General features: G+C 38.9%; 1 protein-coding gene across 6 annotated transcripts in view; it reads right to left on the reverse strand.

Annotated features, from left to right (window-relative positions):
• Window positions 1-26,554, reverse strand: part of CAB39 (calcium binding protein 39) — an 86,825-nt gene that overhangs the window by 19,044 nt on the left and 41,227 nt on the right. For all 6 annotated transcript variants that reach the window (XM_073807141.1, XM_073807140.1, XM_019923503.3 and 3 more), the window contains 2 exons: window positions 5,396-5,560; window positions 2,931-3,049 (listed from right to left, as the gene is read on the reverse strand). In XM_073807141.1, coding sequence (XP_073663242.1) covers window positions 2,931-3,049; window positions 5,396-5,560 — 284 coding nt within the window. The remainder of the gene's footprint in view (window positions 1-2,930; window positions 3,050-5,395; window positions 5,561-26,554) is intronic.

A 26,554-nucleotide genomic window follows, 5' to 3' on the forward strand; every position in this document is an offset into this window, starting at 1 on the left:
AAATGTAAACCCGTGAGTACAAGGTAAACAGTTACGCTGTACAACCTGTTAGCACATTAACATTTAAATCGCCAGTGGAAAAATGATTGCTCCAGATTTAGACTAACACTAGCAACAGGATTATTTTCAAATGCACACTAATACTGTTAGCATAACTCCCCCAAATGTCTAACATCAAAGTGTCAATACTTATAGCCTGAGTGGCTAATCACATTGCGTTAAAGTAGTCCAAACTAATTAATCAACAAAAGCAGAAAAATCTTTTTATTTTTTTGGCCACGCTGCATGGCTTGCAGTATCTTAGTTCCCCAACCAGGGATTGAACCTGGGCCCTCAGCAGTGAAAGCGCCGAGTCCTAACTACTGGATTGTCAGGGAATTCCCAAAAAAGCAGAAACATCTTAAACAGGTAGTTTCAACAGGGCCCCTGGAAGAAATGGCTGTTTCCGGGTCTGAGGCAGGATCTGTACAAAATGAGCAAGGGACATCTTGTGCCAGACTGCAAGGAAGCCATCAAAGACGAATGGGGTCTTGCCAAAAGGACATAGGAGCCAATTTGAAGGAGCTCCCAATAGCCCAAGACGGGGCAATTTGGACATAAAAATTTGGTCATAATGACTGCAACGGACTGAGACACATCAAATATATTTTAAAACCCCCTAAAACTTGAGGTCATAATGGTGCTTAAGACAATAACATACTCATTGCTCATCTAAGGAAGTGGCTAGGGCACCAATCGATTATACTAAAAAATGATACAGTGGAAAAAAATCAAGCATCTATTCTGTCTTTCCTATAGAAATCACTGCTGAGGAACAAAACACATTTAATATACAGAGAAGGAATAACAGAATTAGGAAATCACCATTTTGAACCTAGACAATGATCCTCAGTGGATACTAAAACCATTAGGTGAAGGGTTGATGGAGGACTTTATAATGGACAGACTGACAACACCTACATCCACTGATCAATCTAAATATCACCAGAAGTAGGACAACCTGCGTTGCCCAACAGGAAGCAATCCCATCACAATCCCATCCATGAAGAATTCCTGCCCCCCCAAACTGAAGCTGAATCTAATCAAACTAACTTGAAAGAACAGAGGATAGAGGAACATGGTTACAGGTGAAACCACAGGATGCAAATCCCAAATATGTGGTTTCCCTGCAAAACAAATGACCCAGTTGCTTCAACAAATAAATGGTGTTAAAAGAAGGGGGCAGGAACTATTATAGATTAACAGAGTTAAGAGTCATATCAACCAAATTCAGTTTGTGGACCTTGCTTGAAAACTGATTTAAACAAAATGAAAAATGACATTTTTGGTGAAAATCAAGGAAATCTGAACAGTGACTGGGCATTAGATAATATCAGGTTTTTAAATGATATTATGGTTATGTTAAAGAATCCTTTATTATGTACTAGGGATGCATACTGAAGTGATGTTATGTTTGAGGAGGAAAAACAAGAGGCAAGGAATAGATGAAACAAGAATGTTAATAAATGTTAGTAATTGTTGAAGCCTGGTGACAGGTAGGAAAGGGGTTGTAAGGGGTGGGGGGACGGCTTCTGTGGGATCCCAACACCAATGGCTTCTCCTCGCCTCCGTAAACTGAGGTTTCTGCTCTGGTCAGCTCAGTTGAGAGCTTGAAACCTTTCTTTAAATATTACCTCAAAAGTCTTACTTTACATGACATTAAACAATGTTCATATCATATCCCTGGCCACTCTAAAGTGAAAACACAGGCAGAGTTAACTAATTCATAGATTTTAACAACCGCTGCTTTCTATGGAAAAAGGAAGACTGGCTTTAAAAATACACAAAGGCATCTGGCAGCTGCTCTAAGAACACTAAAATTTCAGACTACTCACTACATGTTCATACACGCAGCTCTGGATTGATACAACAAAAAATCAGATGCCAAAAATTCCGTATGGCAACATCTGAAGAAGCAACATAGATAGTTAGAACTAGAAAGAAGGAAATAGAATGCTGGCATCCAACACATGCACTGACTCATGCTTTGTCTAAACGAGTTTGAACTTGGGGCAAGTGTTAAACCACAGAGATATGAATCAGAGTGAGGCAAGCTATAAAGCTGGGGTAGGAGAGCAAGCTGATTCACGCCACCAGTCATGCCAATAAAACAGCTGCCCGCCAATTTAACAGAACGCCACCAGTGCACACGTACCCAGAGCTGGCAAACAACTCTGGTGTGAAACAACAGGAGGTTACTTTGCCAATCAGCGATGACAGAGAAGAGGACTTTTTTCTTAACTTTTAGTTTTAAGGCTTTTTTGGTTTTTGTTTGATTTTTTTTTTTTTTTGAAACTGACAGGCTACCCAAAGATAAATGCCTGCTTAGTTCAACAGTAATTCCAGGAAGATGCACTGTGAATTACCAGATTAAGTGGGTAAGTGGACACACACAGGTGAAAAGCAAAGGGAAGTACGTCATAAACATGTACTTTGTTGACTGTTGACTGAACAAGGTTAAGCTATATAGCATCCAAGCTCCATTTACTGGGAAGCCTTTACTGCAGTACCGTGTGCATGTACGTCCAAAGAAGATGTCTTTAAATACATGATTTAGCTGATATTTCAACAATTAAGGTTTTTACATCTTAGAGAACAGAAACAAGAACACAGAGGACTTATTTTTTTCTTCAGTCATGTATGGTTTGAGAATTTAAAGGCTCACAATTCACCTAACTTTAAAATCCCATGGGCATTTTCAAATTCAGTTTAGCTCACAGGTTAAATTTTAAGGAGGGAAATGTGTTCCAGAACTACGGGAAAATGAGCTGATGAAACTACAGAGGAAATGCTTTCTGACATTCACCATCCTGTTTTTGCCCAAGACCATCTTTCCTTTTTATTTTCCAAGTCAAAAATATAAATCTTATTACATTATACTTTATACATACCCTTTCAATAACATGAACAAAATATTCTGTTGGGTGCAGATGTATTCAACAGTAGGAGTTCTTGTACCAATTTGTCTTCTGAGAATATTGTTGAAAATCTGAGCCACGTCTTTCTTGCCCTATTAAGGAAGACAAAAATATCAAAATGCCTGACTAAATGCCAAAATGCCCTAAATAAACTCAAATCTAGGTACTGTATATTTATAATTATGACTGAATATCTGACTTTAAAATGTTCGTAGACATTAAATTTTCTTATTTTATTTCTTCCTTCGTAATTTCAAATTCTAAGTTTTAATAGTGAATTTTTTTTTAAAGATTTTTTTGATGTGGACCATTTTTTTAAAGTCTTTATTGAATGTCACAATATTGGTTCTGTTTTATGTTTTGTTTCTTTGGCCTCGAGGCATGTGGGATCTTAGCTCCCCGACCAGGGATCGAACCCACACCCCCTGCACTAGAAGGTGAAGTCATAACCACTGGACCACCAGGGAAGTCCCTAAGTTTTAATAGTAAAGTATTTTTGACATGAATAATGTGTTGACAAAGTGAAATCTTACTATATATAATTTCAATGATTTCTAACTCTCAGAATCATGCTGACTCAGATATGAAAAACAAAACCTTGCTATTTGCTTACATTGTTCAGGGATCCGATTCCCACCCAAGCAGCTTCAAATAGGATGCTTGTATTGTAAACAATACATATAGCTTCCTTTTATAGTGGTGGAAGGAGGAGAAACTGTATTGTTAGTGTAATAAAAATGAAAGAATTCTGTAAGAAGTTGAGCTTTAATGGCAAGTAGACATATCCTCCTACTAAACTAGGTGTAATTGGGAAAAACTTTATATATAGATAATTAAGGTACTAAGTATCACATGATGCAACAGTTCAGAGATCAGTGTTACACCACTGTACTTCACGAAACAAAATAGGTAGATGTTAACACAATACAGCGAAACTTATAATCAGAAAGCTGCACAAGAAAGTAACAAATGCAGAAGTAGACCCCAAGAGATGTTTCAGAACTGCCACTTTATAAGGCTGACAAGTCTGCAGGAGAGTGAGTGAAACGCTAGCTTTCCAGCACTAGAGATCACCCTGGGGCCTATGCTAGGTCAGGAGTAGTAATGGCAATCTCGAAGAACCAGTCTCAAGGGCACACATTTCTTTTAAATTAAATTTATGTCTCTAAAGTCCCAAATGAATATTAAGTTCAAGGTCCAGGTTGGGGAGTGGGGTGGCAAGACGAAGGAGAAGGAACTGGATGGTCCAGTGCACTCCCACCTTTGTAGTGGAGATAAAAATCCTTGTTGTTGGAATTTGACACTCTATTAAAGATATATGAAACCAGCTATATAAATGGAAATATCATAGTTCTGTCTGTTCTAAAAGACAGAAGTAAATTTTTATTCTCTTTTATTATCTATTGATAATACATTCAAGTAACCTATGAACCACATCTTCCCCACCCTTCTCTAAAACTGAATCTAGCTACAGGTGTCTGTCATTTTCTCCCCTGGTTTTCCAAGTACCTGAATAGACATACAATCCCTCAGGACGATAAACACTGGGGCTTAAACAAAGCACAGCCATAACGAAGAGTCGAAGAGGAGACTGCTCACGACTATGCCAGAGCCCTTCATTACACACTTCTCAGACTAGTTTATTCAGACTGGTATCAGGGACCATTCTTCTCACTAATAAATGCACTAAATATCCAACATGGGATGATCTGGCTGTATAAGCCTGGGCACCAATCTCAAACGCCTACCAGGGACGAGCAGGAAATGCAAATGAGCGCAGCAGGCCGAGGTAGAAAAAGCACGCTGTGCCGTCTGTGGCACACCCAAGTGTGGATGCCAACGTCACGGGCTGAGGGGCCACACAAGACGACAAGGCCCAATGTTGCCAAATTTTCCAAGGGAAGCCAGAAATTCAAAATTGTGTATAAAATCTCCTGCTGTTTTAATGTTATCCTCATTTAAATGTTTAAAAGCAGTGCCAAGCAAACAAAACACATATAATCTCGACTGTAGTGAGTTCTCAGCAGGTTAAAAACAAACAAAAAAACCTAGATGTTCTCTAAGATCTCATCTACCTCAAAAATTCTAACACTCTATGGTCTTCTTTAGATTGTTTTTTCCTTGAGAGCCAAGAACCAGTGAATTATGTAAACCAGCAGCTGTTTATTAAATACAGCCTAAATGAAAGGGCATAACAAATACCTAAAAAACTTCATATACGATGTAGTGAAAGAGGGGGAAAAAACCTGGCCTAAGTCCGAGATACCCTTGAGTTCCTGAGTTGGCCCCGCTAATCAGACAGGCAGCCCGGGTATGCTTACAGGTCAGTACCCCTGAGCCAAGAGCCCAACAGGAACCTTAAAATGTTTCAGAGAGAACATACGGAAAATGACTACGAATAGTTAGTGTTTTTGAAAAATAAAAAACTGATTTCTTACCTCAAAGTCAATGAGCTGTAAATCAGCTACTAGGGTGCTAAGGAGCCCACTATTATACAGTTCTTGAGCGAGCTGTGCCACCGCTTCTGTCTGTGGCTCCTTTTCATTTGTGCCATACAGAATTTCTTTCATGGCAACCAGATTTTTGGAAACTTCTTCTGTAGCCTGATTTTGGGGGAGAGGAGAAAATTCATTTTCACAAACATATATAACATATCTACACTTGCTAAATACCTTCTCTATATATTACATACCCCCAGACCCCTGTACAAGACACAAAGGTGGGCAAGCCCCATCCTGGCCCTCAGGAGTCAAAAACTGCATGTGTGTGCACAGGTGGGGACTGACGTATGTGCTCGACAGGGAAGGCCAGCAGATTCACAACCTGTATACTTGAACGCTGAAAACAATGTTGTTGTAGTAGAAACAGAACAGGGAGAAAAAGTTCAGTTCTGCTCAAATGGGAGGGAAACAACATGGAAGAGGCACCTGAGCTGACCATGAGAATGGAGAGACACTGCCAAGCAAGAACTGGCTGGGGAGAAGGAGACTGAGGGGAACGAATGGCATGAACTGGGGATGAGGGAGAGGAAGCAGCACAGGGCCTGTCAGAGAAAAGGTGTGGAGGGAATAAGCGAGTGACAGAAGAAATGAAGCTGAAAGAGGCTTTGAGTGCAAAGCTAAAATACTGGCAATAAATAAAAAGTCACTAAAAACTTCCACTTCTGGCAGGATGAAAAACAAGGGTCAGATTTACCTTCCCCCATGAAAAAGACCAAAAATTGGAGGAAAATATTTGAAACAATGAATTTTAAACATTGAACTTCAGGCAGCACAGGAGAGTGATTCCTGAGAGAAGGGAAACAGACGAAATGAACGTCACAATTGCCCCAGCTTACTGCCTGCCCGGAGAAAATTTCCAGGCCACGTCACAGGGAGAGGGAAGCCAGGCAGAACAGGCAAACTCCACGTGAGGAGACAGAGCTGGTAATCTATGGAGGCCAAGGAGACTTGGAACTTCTGCAGGGCCAAGTACCAGAGAGGAGACAGCTACGCTGAAGAGAGTGTTAGAGACCTGCAAAGACTCACTTGCTACTCTATCTGAGTACTGGTAAGCACATGCGTGCGAGTAAGTACCCAAGGCCAGGGAACAGAGCCATGGAGCTCACGCAAGGCTCCCATCAACCTGATGGAAAACCTCATATTCACAGGCATAAAGCAGAGCTCTCAAAGGGTTTTGTCTCTGCTGTTATAAAAAATTAGCCCTGGACTAAACTCTGCTCTCCAAAAAGCTTAAAAGCAAGCCTGGAAAGAATCAAAACTGGAAAACACAACCAATAATGAGGAGGAAAAACAGTCAACAGTAACAGCCCTGCAAAGTGACACAGATGGCAGAAATCAAACAAGGACATTAAAAGTTACTATAACTATAGTCAGTACATTCAGGGAAAAAACGAGCATGTTAAGTAAAGGTATGGAAGACGTAAAAAAAACCCCACCAAAATCAAACACTTAAAAATAAAAACTAAAATTTCTGAAATAAAAATTACACTGGATGGGATCAATAGCAGAGCAGACAGTGCAGAAGAAATGGTTAGTAAATATGATGACAGAGCAATGAAAGCTATTCAAAATGAAACACAAAGAGAGGGAGAAAAAAGACAGCACAGCAGTGAGCTACAGGATGACTGTAAGCAGTCTGATACATGTGTAACTGCAGTCCCCAAAGGAGGGGGAAGGACAGACAAAATATGTGAAGACATAATAGCTGAAAATTTTCCAAATTTGATGAAAACTATAATCCCATGGAGCCAAGAAGTTCAAAAAAAATTCCAAGCACAAGAAACAGGAAGAAAACTATGCCAAGCCATTTGCTTAAATTGCAAATGCTTAAATTCAGTGAAGAGAAAATCCTAAAAGCAACCAGAGGGGGGAAAAACATTACAAAGAATCAAAAAATAACAGACTTCTTGACAGAAATGATGCAAGTCAAAAGACAGTGGAGGAACATCATTAAAATTCTGGGGGAAAAACAAAACTAAACTGCCATTGTAGAATTCTATACCTAGTAAAAATATTATACAAAAATGAAGGTGAAATAAGAATTTTTAAGACACAGAAAAGCTGGAAGATTTTGTCACCAGCAGACCTGCACTATAGGAAACGTTTAAGGAAGTCCTACAGGAGGAGATTCAAGATGAAAATCTGTGTATACAGAAAAGAATGAAGAGCACCGGAGACAGAAATGTGGATAAATGGAAATGATTTTTCCATTACTAAAAAAAAGTCTCTAAAAGACAACTGGCTGTTTAAAGCATAAATAACTGTATTTTGGGGTTATGCCATATGTAGAACAAGAATATGTGGCAGCAATAGCTCCAAGGGGGGGCAGTGTTAAGGTTTTTATACATGAAGCAGTATAATATTTCTTGAAGACAAACCACAAGTTAAAAGGCATACACTGTAAGTTCTAAAAGAACCACTAAAAAAACCAAAAGAGTTATAGCTAATAAGCCAACAAAGTAGAATACTAAAGATATGTGAGAAAAATAAAGGCTATAAAAAGCTAAATAAACGGAAATATTTATGACCAGAAATTACTTCAGGGAGATTACTTAGCACAGATTCAGAGGACATCAGCCTTTAATGGTACCTAAAGAATCATCTAGGTCCACGGTATTCCCTTCTACAACCTTCTAAATCTTCTTACCAAATGACCACATTGCTTCACCTTAAATATTTCCAGTGTCCAGTAATGCAGGATTAGCAGACTTCAGAATCAGACAGCTGTTAGAAAATTTCATAGTGAAACGAACATTGCCTCACTATAGTGTCGGCTGGTCCTGGGTCTGCACTGCAGATAAGGTAGTATCTTCATTGGCTCCTCATTGAAAACAGCTTGCCTGTCTTCCCTAAATAGTCTTCTCCAGAAAAACCTCCTCTCAGCTACTTTAACTATCCTCCTAAGAAAGACAGGATTAATGTTTCAACTCTATCCAGATGGAATGATGCACAAGACACTGGACCACCATTTCCCTGCAAATGTTGCAAATTTAATGTAGCTCAGGGCTACCTTTAAGAATTTTTGCAATTATATCATATAATTCATTCAAAGCCAGATCTTCGGAATAAGCACTGCAATGATGGCTTTAACTCTTCTCACTATTTAATTTAATCTCATTAATAGCCCATCATTCAACACTGTGGAGGTATTTCTGAATTCTGAAGGACATCCAAAATGCCAGCTATTGTACCCATATTTGTATCATCTGAAATCTGATAGGTAGGTATGCCTCGCATGGCCTCAATCATTAACCAAAATGCCGAAAAGGAAGTAACTGAATGGAGCCTAACATTATGCCTTTGAATCATCATGCTCTTTTCAGTAATGATCTATAAATAATCTTTGGGCATGGCTGCTCAGCCACTTACATATACACTTATTTCCAAATGATATTCTAAAGGCTTTTTGTTAAATATTCTGATAAAATAAGAATATACTATTTCCTCCACATTTCCTGAATATAAGGAAATGAAATAAAGTTAATTTGGTACGACCGTTTTACTTAAGTCTATGCTGATTTCTACTGACTACTGCTTTCTTTTCTAAATGCTTACAAAGTATCTTCCTAATAATCCCATTATGAAACCTTATTCAGTGTCAATGTAAGCAGACCCTTTACCTCTCTGAGTCTGCTGTCACTACCCTATTCTGTTAATGTCTTAGATTTCTGACAGCAGTTTGTTGTCATCCCATATATAAATTGTAAGTACCCCAGAATGTACTTTTTCTGGACCAGGAGATAAAAATCATTTATCAACAGTAAATGTTCTCTTATAATCTAATTACATGTGTTGCCTTTACAATTTCATTTTATTAATCTCTATTCTTAAGATGATTCTCTTTGACAGGGAAGTATCTAACATTTAGTAGGTTTTCTGAGTATATTATCTGCTGAATTTACTCACTGACCCTACTACATCATAGACCTTAGCCCCGTCTGCTTCTCTGACTAGATCAAAGTTTTGAGGTTCTTAATAACCCTTCATGTGTCTCAGTTTATACTCTGCTTTGAAAATCTGAGATCAGACCATACTCTATGCTTTCTGATAGTAAAGGATGAAGAAGTGCTCACTATGAACAAAAGATGAAGATCAAAATGCTCACTATGTTGGGGGGAAGGGGAGTGATAGCTACAGTATGGGGTTTCTTTTTGAGGAGATGGAATTTTAAAAATTGATTGTGTTGTTTGTGGTTGCACATTATCGGTGAATAAACTACGAACTACTGAATTGTACACTTTAGATGGGTGAACTATATGATATGCAAGCTGTATCTCAAAAAAGCTGTTTTTAAAAAATGGAGGAGAGAAGCGAGGAAATAGAAAGCTACTTATGGTGCTTCTAAGATGAAAGGCACCCTGGATTCAAACATAAAGCCCTCTTCTTCCCTTTCAGCAGATGACACTGTTACTACATTATGAGCGGGGAGGAAAACACCATCGAATTCTCTCCTCTGCTAACCATTATACTCACCTACCTATATTAACCCTCCTTGCTTCTAACCATTATACTCACCTACCTATATTAACCCTCCTTGCTTCTGGATTCCACTCATCTCCTGCCTTCTCAGGATCTCATCCTGTCTGTTACCTTATCTCCTCATATAGTCGACTCCCCTCTTACCTGATTCCTCCAAACTCAATTTTAAATATGATCTATTAGATTCCCACTAACAAAACTAAACAAGCTCTCCTTTGACTCCATAACCCCCTCCCAGCTACTGCCCGCCATAATTAAGCCTCTCAGAACACCTCCCTGTGTCTGTTACAGCCCACATCTCTTTCCTATTCACTCTTCAGCCCAATCCCGTGAGACTTCTACAGCCAGTACTTTATAGCTTTCAGACAGCCACCAACGACCTGCCTGCCATTAAAGACAATTTCTAGCCTTCATCATGCATGAGCTCTCGGCAGCATTTGAAGTTGGCTACACTCTGCTTTTAAAACCGCTCCTCCCTGTCCTCTGTGACTTACCAACACCCTACTTTTTTTCTTCCTGTCTCCCTGGTTGCTCCTCTGTCTCCTTTTTGGCTCATCCTCCTGGAGTGGGCCATTTAAATATTGGGAATTCCTCCAGGCAGAGTACAGGGCCCTCTTCTTCTCATTCTATCATCTCTCCCTAGGTAACCTCATCCACACACAACTTTAATGAACACCTAAATGCAGATGCCTCACAGATTCCTATCTCTAATCCAGTTCTCTTACTAGTATATTAAGCAACCTGCTAGAAGTGTCTCTACTTGGATGTCTCAAGGTACCTCAAACCTAATGCATCTAGAACAGAACTCATGCTCTTGCCCCAAAGCCTATGTTCTTCCCTTGTTCCCTATTTCTGGGAATGAGATGCCACTACTGATGCTCTTAACGTGTCAGAAACTTAGGATTCATCCTCGACTCTTCCCTCTTCCTCACCCTGCCCCGATATCTAATCCATCACCAAGTCTCCAAAATCCATCCATTTATACTCCACCATCACCACCGAAGTCCCCATAACTCTTGTCTGGACGACTAAGGAGCCTACTGACTGGTTTCCTTGAATTCCCTACAGTCCATTTTCCACATCACAATTAGAATGATCTTTTCATAACACAAATATGATTAAGATTTGTGCTTAAATCCTTTGTCTTAAAATGCTTAAATCTTTGTGTTTAAAATGCTTCAATTACCTATTGCTCTTAGGATGGAGAAAATTCCCTTTTAACATGGCCCATAAAACCCTGCATGGTCTGACCCTACCTCTCTGACCTCACCCTGCACTGCAATTCCTCCCCCACTATCTATATACCAATGCTCTGGTCACACTGGGCTCCTTTCGGGCCCCTGCACATGTGGGTGCCTATGCCCACAATGCTCTTCGTGCTCATATTCCGCCCCACCTCCCAGCCAACTCCCGCTCTTCCTTCACTGCTCAGCTCAACGATCACCTCCTCAGAGAAGTCTTTCCAAGTCAATTCTATCATACATTCTCCTACTACCTGGTACTGCTTCACAGTGTTTCTCACAGCTGTACATAACTCTGCTTTTCCTTGTATTTCTAATGAATGTCTGTTTCCTTCTGCTCCAGTAGCAGCCCAGTGCGTGCAGGTGCTCCATTCATGCTTGATGAGCGGCTGAACGTGAGTATACGTGATCACTGGGATACAAAATCCAGATGAACACTGGATGTAGGGAAATGTGATGTTCTCACACCATAAAGTCAAGGAATTCCTCTAAAAAAGTAGTGCAGATCCAGGGACCTGAAGGAAGGACACTCTGCAACACCTCACCAAGAAAAGTTGAGGGAATCTACCTGACAGTTTCAGTGGTGAGCAAGGAACCTAACTCCCTGTTTCCTCAGAGAAAACAGTCTGGAAGGATACACACCAAACTGAGTACAATATGCCTATGGGGAGGGGCAAGAAGAATACTTTCACTCTGCACTTTCTGTATTTCAGATTTGTTTGAATGTTTTACAGTTCATATTTTAATTTTTTAAGAGCAAAATGACAAAGGGAATGAGAGAAATAGATCAAAGTGTTTACTAAGTTGGTAACAATTGGCTTATCTAATTTCTGCTTCTGTTTCCCTCCTTTCACTCCTCCCCACACATCACCCCTAAATTTTTAAGATTTCTAACAAATAACTAAGTATTGTGTATAGGTCTACACACGTAAATAGGCCTACCAACCACGCCTTGAAAACCAGTGCCACAAACACTGCCAGATAGAAAGCTAAAGGCTAGAATTGGGCTTAACAGGTAAAAGGCTACTCAAACTACCGAGAAGTAGAGAATGGCACTGGGGACAAGTGACTTCCAAACCTGGGTATTTCCATGGTTAGTTACCATCGACACAGGATAATCAGCAGCATGATATAAAAGAAAAACTAAAATTCATCAACTTTATTGTTTACTAACAGTCCTGATACATGAGAGCAATCAAGTTCATATTCCAATTGACGACTTCTAATTTTATGTATATTTCAACCATTTGTGTGAGTTCTGTTCCCCATTACAAGTTGAACACAATTACAAGTTGATTTTAAAAAGGCTTGAAAAAGAAATAAACATGACCAAATATTACTAAAAGATGATCAGAAAAGCTTATGAAATTAAGTGATTCACCAGAAAAGGTGATGCAGCAAGAATTTACTGAATGAAGACACACATACAGAGTAAATAAACTTGGCTGTTCTTGTTTAGACTTCACTTGGTTCCCTTCATCAGCATTCACATTAGTGACCCTGCCCAGGCCCCCCTCTCTGGCCAGCCTGCATTATGTCAGCACGTTCTCTGCCTCTCTGACCACATCCTCCTTATCTGCCACCCCCCTGCTTGTCTCCTCACACCTACTAAGTAAGCTGTTCACACAGCTCCTCACACACTGTACCATGGTCAAGCTGCTGAGATCATCATGACACCTAATCCACCGGGCTCCCTAATGACCGTGTGACCTGTCCTGTTAAGACAAAGTTTCAGGGCTGCCCGTGCTCACAGCTCCAGGTCTCCTGCTCCCCTAAACAATGTGGGGTGTCTTTTACTGAAGACTTTCTCTACTTCAGCCCCCAGGGTAGAGAAGGTGATGGAACCTGTGCACACCTGGTTCCCTAAAATTCATGCTGTTCAACTGCTTTCACTCCAGCCAGAAACATTCCTTCAAACTGGATTGATTTTTCAACCAGTTACTCCCAGCAGCAAATACTTCAAAACTGCTTCACTTTCCACAACAGAACTTAGTTCTCTTTCTCTGTTCCGTATCCGAACATCTAGCTTCACCTCCCCCATTTGGAAATCTAGTGAAAACATCTTCGACTTCTTTGATCCATCTTGATGTATTTCTGCCATCCTCTGTCTCGACCCTGGAGATACACCAGAATCACCTGGGGAAATTTTAGACAAAGATGCTCACTCCCCTAAGAGACTTACTAAATGACAAAGGAAAAATAGTACTTTTACACAGAGACGCCACTTAACCATGTGATCATCATGAATGGTACTGAGACTACTGGCCTCGTGTGCCTCCTGAAAGGACCCGCTGCAAAGGGCATGGCATCACTTCTGTGGTCTTTCTTGCCAAAAAGGCATCACCTGCATTGAATCATGAGGAAACATCAGCCAAACCCAAATTAAGGAACATTCTACAAAATAAGTGGCCAGTATTTTTCCAAAGTGTCAAGGTCATGATGTCAAACACAAAGAAACTGTTCCTGATTAAAGGAGAGTAAGTAGATGTTACAGCTAAAAGCAATGTGTGATCCTGAACTGCATCTTGGTGCAGAAAAAGGACATTAGCAGACACTGCGGAAATTTGAAAAAGGTCTGTGGATTAGTCAACAGTATTGTATCAATGTTAGCTTCCTGATTTGATCATTGCACGGTGGCTACATAAAATGTTAACATCTGGGGAAGCAGGGTGAAGGGTACTCTTTTGTAATCATTTTATCAGCCTTAAAAGCTAATCAATCCTCTTATTTTGCTTCTACTTCACAGGTAAGAGGCAGCTCTCCGTAATCCCCAGGCTGGTGGCTCTATATATGTGTGCTGGGGAAAGGGCTCCTACATGAAAAGGAGGCTGGCCTTGCCTCAAGTCCCCCCTTGCAATTTTGCCAGTTGTGTGGCCTCATGCAAGGTTGCTGGGCCCGACGCCTGGTGGGATCTATTCCATTTCTTAAGATCTCAAATTCCAAATAAAGGTTCTCCCAATTCTCTTCTGCCCCGTCATCTACTCTCACTCTCTCGCCCTGGAGGCTTTGTCTCTTCTCAAGTGACCCCAAATGCTCACACTACTCCTCTCCCCTCTCACGGCCCATTCCCCCCTCCTGCCATTCTCCTCCTGATGCCACAGCAGCTGCTACCTTGTCTCAGCCCCTGGCCTTGCAGTGCTCTATCTCCTCATCTGCACCTCTCATTTCCCTAACATACATTCAAGGGCCTTAGAAAGGGCTTGCTTACACTTCTTTACACCCTCCTCCCTCCAATGTGACTGAGACAGTGATTTACACACGGTCTGACTTCATGATTTTGTTAAATAACTGAATTGTCTAGGACAATTTGTCAGTAGAACATGGTGTTCTGAGACACAGATGCTACACTTATGTGGCCAGTGAGCCTTATATTATGTTTCATGGGTACAGTCTACTAACAGTAGCCAACTGTTTTAATAAATACATGGTGATGAAGAGAAACATGTGAGAAGCACCCCCCTCATGATAAGCCCATTCACTTGACTGGAAAATGATGTGAACTGTGCCTCACTAACTCACACACTGCTGACTCGTCTAGGTGAGAGACACAGAATTTTAGGCTCCTGATTGTTTTCTTGCGGCTTTTGAGAAGTGGTTTACCCTGTATGATTCTACTAAGCAGCCACATGTATAGTGGGAGTCTGGGGACACCCAGCTGAGCAGAGTCATGGAGGAAGGAGTCTGAGGCTTGGCAGAGCTGCTCAGAGTCAAGGCCGGGGTAGGGTGCGGGGCAGGCATACTAATCCTGTACCATGAAGCCTCAGTGACTTCCACAACCAGTTGATAACGACTTTATTTCTACTTAGTATCTTTTAAAAATACTTAAAAATTAAACAATTTAAGGTACAGGATCTACTTAAGCAGTAACCAATATTCCAAAGTTCACACCTACTACTCTCACCTCACTAGTAACAATATCACAACTATACTTCTTCCCCTCCCAGGGTGAGGAGACAAGTAACTACTTCAAAATTTTAAGCGTCATGCCCATAATGATATCCCCAATTAGAAGTAAGGCTGTGAGACTTCCCACTGCCTGTTTTCTCTTTAAAAAAATACAGCGAGGTGGAAAAAAAGCAACTAGCAAGCCAAACATTTGTACAAGTGGCCTATTTCAAGACTTCCAAGAATTCAGATTTCATACTAAATCTCTTGCCTTAAACCCAATGTTTCCACAGTACCCATCCCTGTACCATTTTACCGTCATCAGTGGCAACCACTCAGATACCAAGTAGTGATACAAAAACACATTTTTAGAAGACCAGAGGAGCTACTCACTCACCCGTAAATGCTTCCAGACCACATCCCTGAAGTGCTCGTAGCCCTTATCACCCACACCTCTTCTGGACCCAACAAGGCCCAACTACTCAGTAGATCCCAAACTGGCCTTACGGTGGGAGGTGTCTCATCACAGATGGAGGTACAGGGTTTATCTGCTGGAGTACAACACTGGGTCTGCCCTCCCCTTGGCTCCCAATTTTTAATAGATAAAGTTACTTGTTAAGCCCAACTTACCAATATATAAAGCACACTTAAACACAGCAAGAGTAAAACGCTTAAAGTATAGATATGGCTAATTGAGAAATTAAAAGGCTAATAACCTTAAAAGAAAATATTCTACTTTATCGTGATATTAACTTAAAATGATGAAACATTTTCCCTCTCCTATTAGAGGCAAAGACTTCTAGAAGATATACCGGTAGTGGAAAAATATATTGGTACAACTTTATTGGAGGGCAATTTAGCAAAATGTATCAAAAAGCCTTAAAAGGTGCAATCCCTCTGAATCACCCATTATACTTCTAGGGAATTCACCCTGGGGAAACATAATTACACAAAGATGTTACGTACAAGCAGTGTCATTTACAATAGCAAAGGATCAGAACTACAAGTTATCCCACTGAACTGGTTAAATCATGGTGTACCCATAAAATGGAAGATTATGGCAAGCTTTAAAAACAATTAAGTAGATCTATACTGACATGCAAAGATGTTAACACTAAAATTAAAAAACAGGGACTTCGCTGGTGGCGCAGTGGTTAAGAATCCACCTGCCAATGTAGGGGACACGGGTGCGATCCCTGGTCCAGGAAGGTCCCACATGCTGCACAGCAACTAAGCCTGTGCACCACAACTACTGAGCCCGCGTGCCTAGAGCCAGTGCTCTGCAATAAGAGAAGCCACCGCAATGAGAAGCCCGCACACCGCAACGCAGAGTAGCCCCCGCTCGCCACAACTAGAGAAAGCCACACGCAGCAACGAAGACACAACGCAGCCAAAAATAAATAAATAAATATTTTTTAAAAAATTAAAAAACAAACAAGGACCTAGAATAGCATGACCTCGTGTTTAGTAACTTACCGGCCCCAGAAAGAGAGGGAGAGAGCTAGAATATGCATGAGAATCTGCGAGGATATCCCACTATCGTAACAGTAGTCATTTCATGTGGGAGTGGAATTAGGATGAGCTTTATTTTGCCTTTTATACTCTGTTGAATTTTCTGAATTTTTGGAATGAACATATTACTAAAACATAACACTTCATATAGACAGAAATATAGAAATCAATTAAAACTATCAGGCTTAATGAAGGAAGCATAGATCTCTTGCATACACATATGTACCCACACACCCACGCTCCCACATTACCTACAGAGTGCTTACAAAAAGGGAAAGAGGGAGAAGCTGCAAATTTCGGCCTCCTCTCCCCTCACGTAATGGTTTCAAACGAACAGGACTTTGTCAAAAAGATACTTAAGTAAAGAGAAAGAATCTGATGACTCTAAGGTTTTGAGCCAGAAAGGCAATATTTCTTAAACCAGTCACTCAGGAAGAGAGAGACCAATTCTGGGGCAGAGAAAATGAATTTTTGAGTTGAATATGTTAAGTCTGAAGGGATGCCTCAGTATGGAATCACAATATCTTAAGTGTTGAAGAGATGTCAGAAGTCATCGAAATCAGTGGTTTTTAAGTGCTTTTGGGGGCCACTGATAATCACACTTCCTAATCCTGCTGCCATCATTTTTCAAAGTAAAGACCTTGTGTAGAACCCTAACATACCAATAAGGATAAGGTAAAATTGAAAAAGTGGATGAAGGGAGAAAGAACACCTGAAACCATGGCCTGCCTGCTTCTCCAGAGCACCCTTTGCACGTCTGTGGAACATTAAGTTTAAAAGCAAAACAAGAATATTACTCAGCCATAAAAAAGAATGAAATAATGCCATTTGCAGCAACATGGATGGACCTAGAGATTATCATACTAAGTGAAGTAAGACAGAGAAAGACAAGTATCATATGATGTCACTTCTATGTGGAATCTAAAAAAAATGATATAAATGAACTTATTTACAAAACAGAAACAGACTCACGGACACAGAAAACAAATTTAATGGTCACCAAAGGGGACAGTGTGGGGAAGGGAAGAGCAATAAATTGGGAGTTTGGGATTAACACGTACACACTACTATATATAAAACAGATAAACAACAAGGATCTACTGTACACTACAGGGAACTATGTTCAATACCTTGTAATAACCTATAATGGAAAAGAATCTGAAAAAGAATATACACACACATATATATTTCTGAATCACTTTGTTGTACACCTGAAACTAACACAACATTGTAAATTAACTATACTTCAATTTTTAAAAATGGGTAAAAAAAAACACCCTTAAAAAACAAGGCAAAACAAACACAGAACAACACTTGCCTTGCACACCACACCCCCGATTTCTCACGCAATAAGAATCCTGTTATAATCTATCTCATCAAGAGTATCTTATCAGGACTTCTCTGGTGGTGCAGTGGTTAAGAATCCACTTGCCAGTGCAGGGGATATGGGTTCGAGCCCTGGTCCGGGAAGATCCCACATGCCGCAGAGCAACTAAGCCCGTGCACCACAACTACTGAGCCTGCGCTCTAGAGCCCACATGCCACAACTACTGAAGCCCGTGAGCCTAGAGCCTGTGCTCCCCAACAAGAGAAGCCACTGCAATGAGAAGCCCGCACGCTGCAACCAAGACGCAACGCAGTCAAAAATAAATAAATAAAATTTTAAAAGAAGTATCTTATCAAGTTTCTTCAGATATGTACGTAGCTCTCTTTTCGTGGGTCATATGGTTTTTGTCACAACTACTCAACTCTGCCACTGCAGCAGGAAAACAGCCACAGACCATGTGTCAATGAATGGGTATGGCTGTGTTCCAATAGAACTTTATTTACAAAACCAAGTAATGGGCTGACCTGGGCCACAGTTTATTCACTCATGCTCTGAAAAATATCTGGTGGGTAGAAGTAAAGGCCAAAGGATATGTGAACCTGAAGTTAAATGTGGACACCCATCAAATCCTTTCAATCCTCCCTCAGAAATCTAGTCTCACATCTTGCTTCTCCTCCTTACCCTTAAGCTTTCCTTGTCATCAGAGTCCTCTTATCAAGTTAATCTTTTGCCATTATGTCTATCTTTACAACACTTCCAATCTCACCCCATCTCTGACTTTGAAACATTACTAGTAGGAATGTAATGGGAAAGAGGTTGGTGGGTTTCTTATAAAACTAAACATGGGGTTTCCCTGGTGGTGCAATGGTTGAGAGTCCGCCTGCCGATGCAGGGGACACAGATTCACGCCCCGGTCCGGGAGGATGGGCCCGTGAGCCATGGCCGCTGAGCCTGTGCGTCCAGAACCTGTGCTCCGCAGCGGGAGAGGACACAGCAGTGAGAGGCCCGCGTACCGCAAAAAAAAAAAAAAAAAAAAAAAAAAAAAAAAAAACTAAACATGATCTTACCCAAGAATTGTACTCTTGGGCATTTATCCTACAGAAAGGAAAACTTATGCTCACACAAAACCTGTATGAAAATGTTCATAGTAGCTTTATTTGTAATAGCCCAAACTGGAAACACTCTAGATGTCCTTCAAAGGGTGAATGGTTAAACATTTACCCTATGTACACACTATGGTACATTCATGGAATGGAATACTACTCAGCAATCAAAAGTAATTATTGATATTCACAACTACTTGCACAGATATATGGGGAATTAAGGTGAATGGGCAAAAAAGCCAATCTCAAAATGTTACATACTATAGGATTCTATTTACAAAACATTCTTGAAATAACAAAATTATAGGTTGGGAGAACAGATTAGTGGTTGCCAGCAAGGGTTAGAGATGGGGGAGAGGAGATGGGTGTGGCTATAATGGGATAGCAGGAGGGGGCCTTGCGGTTATGGAAGAGCTCTGCATCTTGATTGTGGTAGTGGTTACACGTGTGATAAAACTGCACAGAGCTACACACATACACTCACAAAACTGTAAAGCTGGTGAAATGTGAATAAGGCCTGTGGACTACACCAACGTCAACTTCCTGGTCTTGATACTGTATATAGTTATGTAAGATGTTAACATTGCGGGAAACTGGCTATAAGGTACATGGGATCACCCTGTATACTTTTTTGCACCTTCCTGTGAATTAAAAATTATCTAACGATAAAGATTTAAAACAAAGCAGGACAACAACAACTGCAGATTTCTTCAGCTCCCTCAGTCTATCTTTAGGTTGTAAATAAGGCACTTTTCAATCTACCACAATCTACATCTCTAGCTTCACTTCCTACCATTCTCCTCTAGTAACTCCTATAGTCACCCTGAACTTGTCACTGTTTTCTGGATATGCCATGCTTTAGTCTGTTTCACATTCTGTTCCCTCTCACTCTCTGCCTGCCAAACACCTTTAAACCACTTCAAATGTCACCTAATGCTATCTAATGTACCCGTCTCTGACAGAGGTAGTAACTGCTTTATCCTCTTGGTTCCCATAGAATTTCACTCATACCTCCAAGTATCTCTACACTATATTGTTTTACATACCTATTTCCTCTACTAGCTTATAAACTCCTTAAGAACAGGGACAAAACTTGATCCATGTGTCCATCTATCTGCCCATATATATATATAAGGGCACTAAAATGTCTATGAATTCAATCAAGTTGGGAATCTTCTGCAAAAGATGACAATGGAAGTGATGACAGTAATTACTCTTATTGTTATCTTTTGCAAAAAAAACTGTCCTGCTAACTACTGTAAGGATGGAGCTCAGCATAAGGAAACATAATTCAAATGCAAATCATTCTTTATAGTCATCTTTTTTAGAAGCAATTTTGAAATGATTAAGCAGAATTTTCCTTGCTTCTGTTCCCTATTAGTTTACACAACCAAGTGTATAATTTACACGTAACTTATAATTTACATGTATAATTTACACGTAACTAGTTATTATTATTGAGAAATGCCTCAAAGAACCCAGATTTTTTGAGGAGGAGGAGGCTTAAATCATTTATTATTTTGTCTTATAGTCTTCTCTTTTTTTGAGTTTCTTTATACCCACTTTTTTTTTACATCTTTATTGGAGTATAATTGCTTTACAATGGTGTGTTAATTTCTGCTTTATAACAAAGTGAATCAGTTATACATATACATATGTTCCCATATCTCTCTCCTCTTTCATCTCCCTCCTCCCACCCTCCCTATCCCACTATACCCACTCTTTAGCAAAAGAATCATTTTAAACAAAGTCCTCTAAATATATATCAATCTATTTTACTGCCTTAAATATTAATTCATTCTCAAAAAGGGATTAGATGATCTCATTAAAAAAAGGAAGTTCTTAAAGTAAATTAAGATAAAGGATGTGAGATGGAATCTAAAAGTAAACTGAGAAATATTGCTGGTGCCAAATACTTAATAATGAGACCAATTCTATTATCATATTAATTTCTAAATTAAAAAAAAATCCTACACACATATGTGTCTCTCCACTAAAGAAAATGTCTGAGTATACTAAGCTGAAAGATCATGGACTAAAAAAAAAACCTATTAATAACCTTCTGGTGTCAAAGATTACTCTAAACAAGTTTAGTAACCATGAGTCACTGTTAGATGGCTATGCTATGAAAAGGCTATTCCCTTCCCCCCTCTTAAATATGCCAGCAAACTTACTCCTCTCATGAAATGAGTGAATATAGCTATTCAACACTGTGAACACATGCATTCACAGTGATGAAGGGAACCAAGGATAAGCTGAGCAAGGCAGCTATACCTCCTTTACATAGCATGCAGTGGGCAGAGTGTGTAACCAGTCATTATGTATGCAGATCTATGGGGCTGTCAGCAATGAAAGAACAAATTCCACTCCACCCCACGCCCATGCCCCAATTACCTAAAAATAGGGATGGTAAGATAAACCGTGTTTTCTAAAAGTATAAGGAAAGTAGTTTTCAAATTCTCTTTAAAAGGTATGGCACAGTTCCTAAGGGAGTAATCTATTTGTATTATAGACAAGTCTTAATATGGCAACTGTGTACCATACAGAACAAGTAAAAACATCAACACACTACAAAGAAAGAAACACTCAAACGTTATATTTATCATTTTGTCTACAAGATCACAAGAAATGAGTGAGAAAATGCCCATGGATATAATGAATAAAGCAAAAACAGACAAAATTTTACCATGGGTTTGGCAGAGCTAGGAGTGAATACCACCTCTGATTCTAATATAACAGGTGTTCTAGGAAACAAGAGCTTTCTTCATGTGGATCGTGAGAATAATAACAACAAATAATTCTACCTCAAAATAAGACGGAGGCCTATTCTCTACAAAGGCACCTTGCAAAATATGGCGTTGGATATAACAATGTGTCAATCGTACAAAGCTTGAATTCCTTCTAAAAGACCTAAGTGACCACCTAGCCCACACCAATACACATCCAGAAACAGGAACCTTGCGATCTCCCATGGAAGCCAACTTCTACTTATTATTTTCCCTAATATCAGGATGAAATTGGACTCCCTGTTTTTCCTCCACTCACGGGGCCTTAATTCTATCTCCTGTCACTGTCTGGAAGCTTCCCTTATCTGATATTAGATGATCCCCTAAAAACATTTTACTAAGAGCTCTAGGGCTCAAATTTTATTCTTTCTCTACATCACACCTCCAGTTCATTCAACTGTTTCTCATGGCAGAACTTTGAATTTCTGTACTAACCTGGTCACTCCCCTCTCAATAGACTCTGGTTTCTCTACATCCTCAAATATGGACTTATTATCTACACAGAGCAGAAGATGATCATTTTGAATTTAGTGTTTTTCTATTATTGCAACCTAGGTTTTCAATAGTCTTTTTCAGGTGCTTTATTACATGATCTATTTATTCTCAGGGCAAACATCTGTGGTTTCTAAGCCACCTATATCTCAGTTGGTACACGGATAGTCTTTTACTCTCTTCATTGAGTTATAATTAACATACAACAAAGCACACATATTTAAAAGAGTACAATTTGATAACTTTGGTCTTTTGTACACACCTCTGAAGCCCTCGAGACAGTGAACATGCCCATCACCACCATGATTCCACTGTAATCCCCTCATACCACCAACCCCACTCTAACCCTCCACATACATCCCTGCCAACCCCAAAGCAATCGCTGATCTGTTTTCTGTCATTACGGCTATTCACAGAGTTTTGTATAAACAGAATCATACATTATGTACTATTTATAGTCTGGCTTCTTTCACTCAACACAATTATTTTGAGATTCATTCATATTGTTGTGTACAGCAATAGTTCATTCCTTTTTATTGCTGAGTAGTATTCTATTCTATGGATGTGTCACAACAGGTTTATTCACAGACCTGGGCAATTTCCTGTTGTGGATATTCCAAATAAAGTTGCTATGAACATTTATGTAGAAGTCTTTGTATGGACATATATTTCTTGTTCTCTTGGGTAAATACCTAGGAGTGAAATGGCTAGATGTAAGTTTAGCTTTTCAAGAAACGGCCAAACTTTGTTCCAAAGTGGTTGTATTATCTTACTTTCCCACCAGCAGTTCCAGTTGCTCTGCATAACCACCAGCATTTGATATAGCCAGTATTTTCAATTTTAGCCATTCTGATAGGTGTGAAGTGGTATCTCATCATAGCTTTACTTTGCAATTTCCTAAGATTAATATCTTTTCAAGTGCTTATCTGAAATCTGTGTATCAGCTTTGGTGAACTGTATACTTAATCCATTTTTTTTTTTTTACTGGATTGTTTGTTTTCTTTTTTCACATATTCTCAATGTAACCTTTTATCAAATATATGCTTTGCAAAAATTTTCCTCAGTCTGTGACTTGTCTTCATGCTTTCAACAGTGTCTTCTGAAGAGTTGAAGGTTTTAGTGTTGGTGAATTCCAACTTATTTTTTTCTTTTATTGAGTATGCTTTTGGTGTCATATCTAAGAATTCTTTGCCTATCCCAAGGTCATGAAGATTTTTCTCCTGTTCTCTATAAGCTTTATAATTTTAGGTTTTACATTTAGTTGTGTGATCCATTTTGAATCAATTTGTGTATATGGTATGAGGCATGGGTCCAACATATTTTTTGCACGTGGCTATCAAATTGTTTCAGCACCAATTGTTGAAACCACTGTCCTTTCTCCACTGAATTGCATTCTCACCTTTGTCAAAAATTGTCCATACATGTGTAGGTTTCTTTCTGGATTCTCTATTCTGTTCTACTGATCTATTTGTCTATCTAATATGTCTTTATGTTGATATCACACTGCTTTGATTACTCCAGCTTTATAATTCTTGAAATCAGATGGTGTGAACCCTCCAACTTTTTGTTCCAAGCTGTTTTATTCTAGGTCTTTTGCATTTGCATATATATTTTAGAACCAACTTGTCAATTTCTATTAAAAAGTCCACTGGGATTACAATGAAGTTATAAATCATTTGGGAGGGAACTGACATTTTAACAATATTGAGTCTTCCAACCCATGAATAAAGTGTATCTCTCGCTTACTAAGGTCTTTCATTCTCTTAGCAATATTTTGTAGTTTTTAGTGTGCAGGTCTTTCATTTCTTTTGTCAGAGTATCTCTGTTTCATATTTTTTGATGCTATTCCAAATGATACTCTTAAATTTCAACTTTGGTTCTGTCATTTCTACTACAGAGAAATACAATTGCTCTTTGTATATCAATATTATAACCTGTAACCTTGCTAAACTCATACAGTAACTCAACTACGGTTTTTGTAGATTCCTTCATTTCTGAGTAGGTGATCATATCATCAATACAGGTTTTTACTTCTTTCTTTCCATGCCTTTTATTTCTTTTTCTTGCCTGACTGCATAGTCTGCAATCTACAAGTACAAAGTTGAATAGAAGAGGTGAAAGTGGACATCCCTGTCTTATTAGTGATCTTAGAGATAAATGAGCCTTTTACCATTACGTATAATGCTACCTGTAGGATTTTTTTTTAACATCTTTATTGGAGTATAATTGCTTTACAATGGTGTGTTAGTTTCTGCTTTATAACAAGTGAATTAGCTATACATATACATATATCCCCATATCACCTCCATCTTGCGCCTCCCTCCCACCCTCCCTATCCCATCCCTCTAGGTGGTCACAAAGCCCACAGCTGAACTCCCTGTGCTATGCACCTACTTCCCACTAGCTATTTTACATTTGGTAGTGTATGTATGTCCATGCCACTCTCTCACTTCATCCCAGCTTACCCTGCCCACTCCCGCTGTCCTCAAGTCCATTCTCTACCCATAGGGTTTTTATAGATGCCCTTTACTAGGTCAAGGAAGTTCTCTTCTATCCTAGTTTGCAGAGTTTTTATCAGGAATGCTAAAATTTGGTTTAGAATTTTTGCGTCTATGTTCATGAGGGATATTAGTCTGTCGTTTTCTTGTAATGTCTTTGATTTGGGTATCAGGATAATCGTGGACTCATAGAATGAGTTAAGAACTATTCCTCATAAATTTTCTGGAAAAGTTTGTGTAGAAATTGTGTTATATTTCCCTTAAATGTTTGGTAGAAATCTCTAGTGAAGCCATCTGTGCCTAGATTTTTCTTTGTGGGAAGATTAACTAAATTTTGAATTACTTTAATAGATACAGGGCTATTAAGGTTATCTATTTTTTTCTTGAGTGAGTTTGAGCCATTTGTGTCTTTCAAGGAATTTGCCTATTTCATCTAAGTTGTTAAATTTATTGGCAAGTAGTTGTTCATAATATTTCCTTATTACCCTTTTAATACCTGTAGAATCTGTAGTGATGTCAGCTCTCTTATTCCAGATATTGGTAATTGTTTTTATCTCCTGATGAGTCTTAGCTAGATTTTATCAATTTTATTCAACTTCTGATAGAACCAGTTTTGGTTTTATTTTTTGCTCTGGCTTTTATTTAACTAATTTCTGCTTTGATCTTTATTTATATCCTTTCTCCTTACTTTATAATTTGCTCTCCTTTTTCTACTTTCTTAAGGTAGAAGCTGAGACCTTTCTTCTTTTCTATCATATGCATTTAGTGCTATAAAATTTCTGAGTAATGCTTCAGCAACATCTCACTAGCTCTGCTATGTTTTTATTCCACTCAAATAACTTTGATCCATGAATTATTTGTAAGTATGATATTTAGTTTCCAAATATTTTGGAATATTTCCAAGGCTCTTTCTGTTATTGATGTCTAATTTAATTCCACTGTGATCACAGGTACATGTCACATACATTTAGCCTTTTACTAGCTGATTTTCTGCCTACTTCTATCAGTCACTGAGATTGGGGTACTGAAATCTCCAATTATAATTGTGGATTTGATGGTTTCATCTTCTTGTTTTATCAGTTTTTGCTTTATTTTAAAGCTGTTATTAGGTGCATAAACATTTAAGATTGTTATGTCCCTTGGATTAACTGACCCCTATTTTATCATGAAATAACTATCCTGGATAATATTCTTTGCTCTGAAATCTATTTTTGTCTGATATTAATAGAGCCCCTCCAGTTTTCTTTTGACAAGTGTTAACATGGTATATCTTTCTCCATCCTTTTACTTGTAACCTAATTGTGTCATTGTCACTTTAAGTACATTTCTTGTAGGCACATATAGTTAGGATTTTTTCTCTTTTTTTTAACCATTTTTTAAAATCAAAATATAGTTCATTTACAAAGTTGTGTTAGTTTCAGGTGTACAGCAAAGTGATTCAGTTATACATATATATAATATTCTTTTTCAGATTCTTTTCCATTATAGGTTATTATAAGATATTGAATACAGTTCCCTGTGCTATACAGTAGGTTCCTGTTGTTTATCTGTTTTATATATAGTGATGTGTGTATGTTAATCCCAAACTCCTAATTTATCCCTGCTATACCCCCCCTTTGGTAACCATAAATTTATTTTCTATGTTTGTGAGTCTATTTCTGGTTTGTAAATAAATTCATTTATATCATTTTTTTTTTAGATTTCACGTAAGTGATATCATATGATATTTGTCTTTCTCTGTCTGACTTACTTCACTTAATATGATAATCTCTA

The sequence above is a fragment of the Tursiops truncatus genome, chromosome 7 (assembly GCF_011762595.2).
Source record: "Tursiops truncatus isolate mTurTru1 chromosome 7, mTurTru1.mat.Y, whole genome shotgun sequence".
Lineage (NCBI taxonomy): Eukaryota > Metazoa > Chordata > Mammalia > Artiodactyla > Delphinidae > Tursiops > Tursiops truncatus.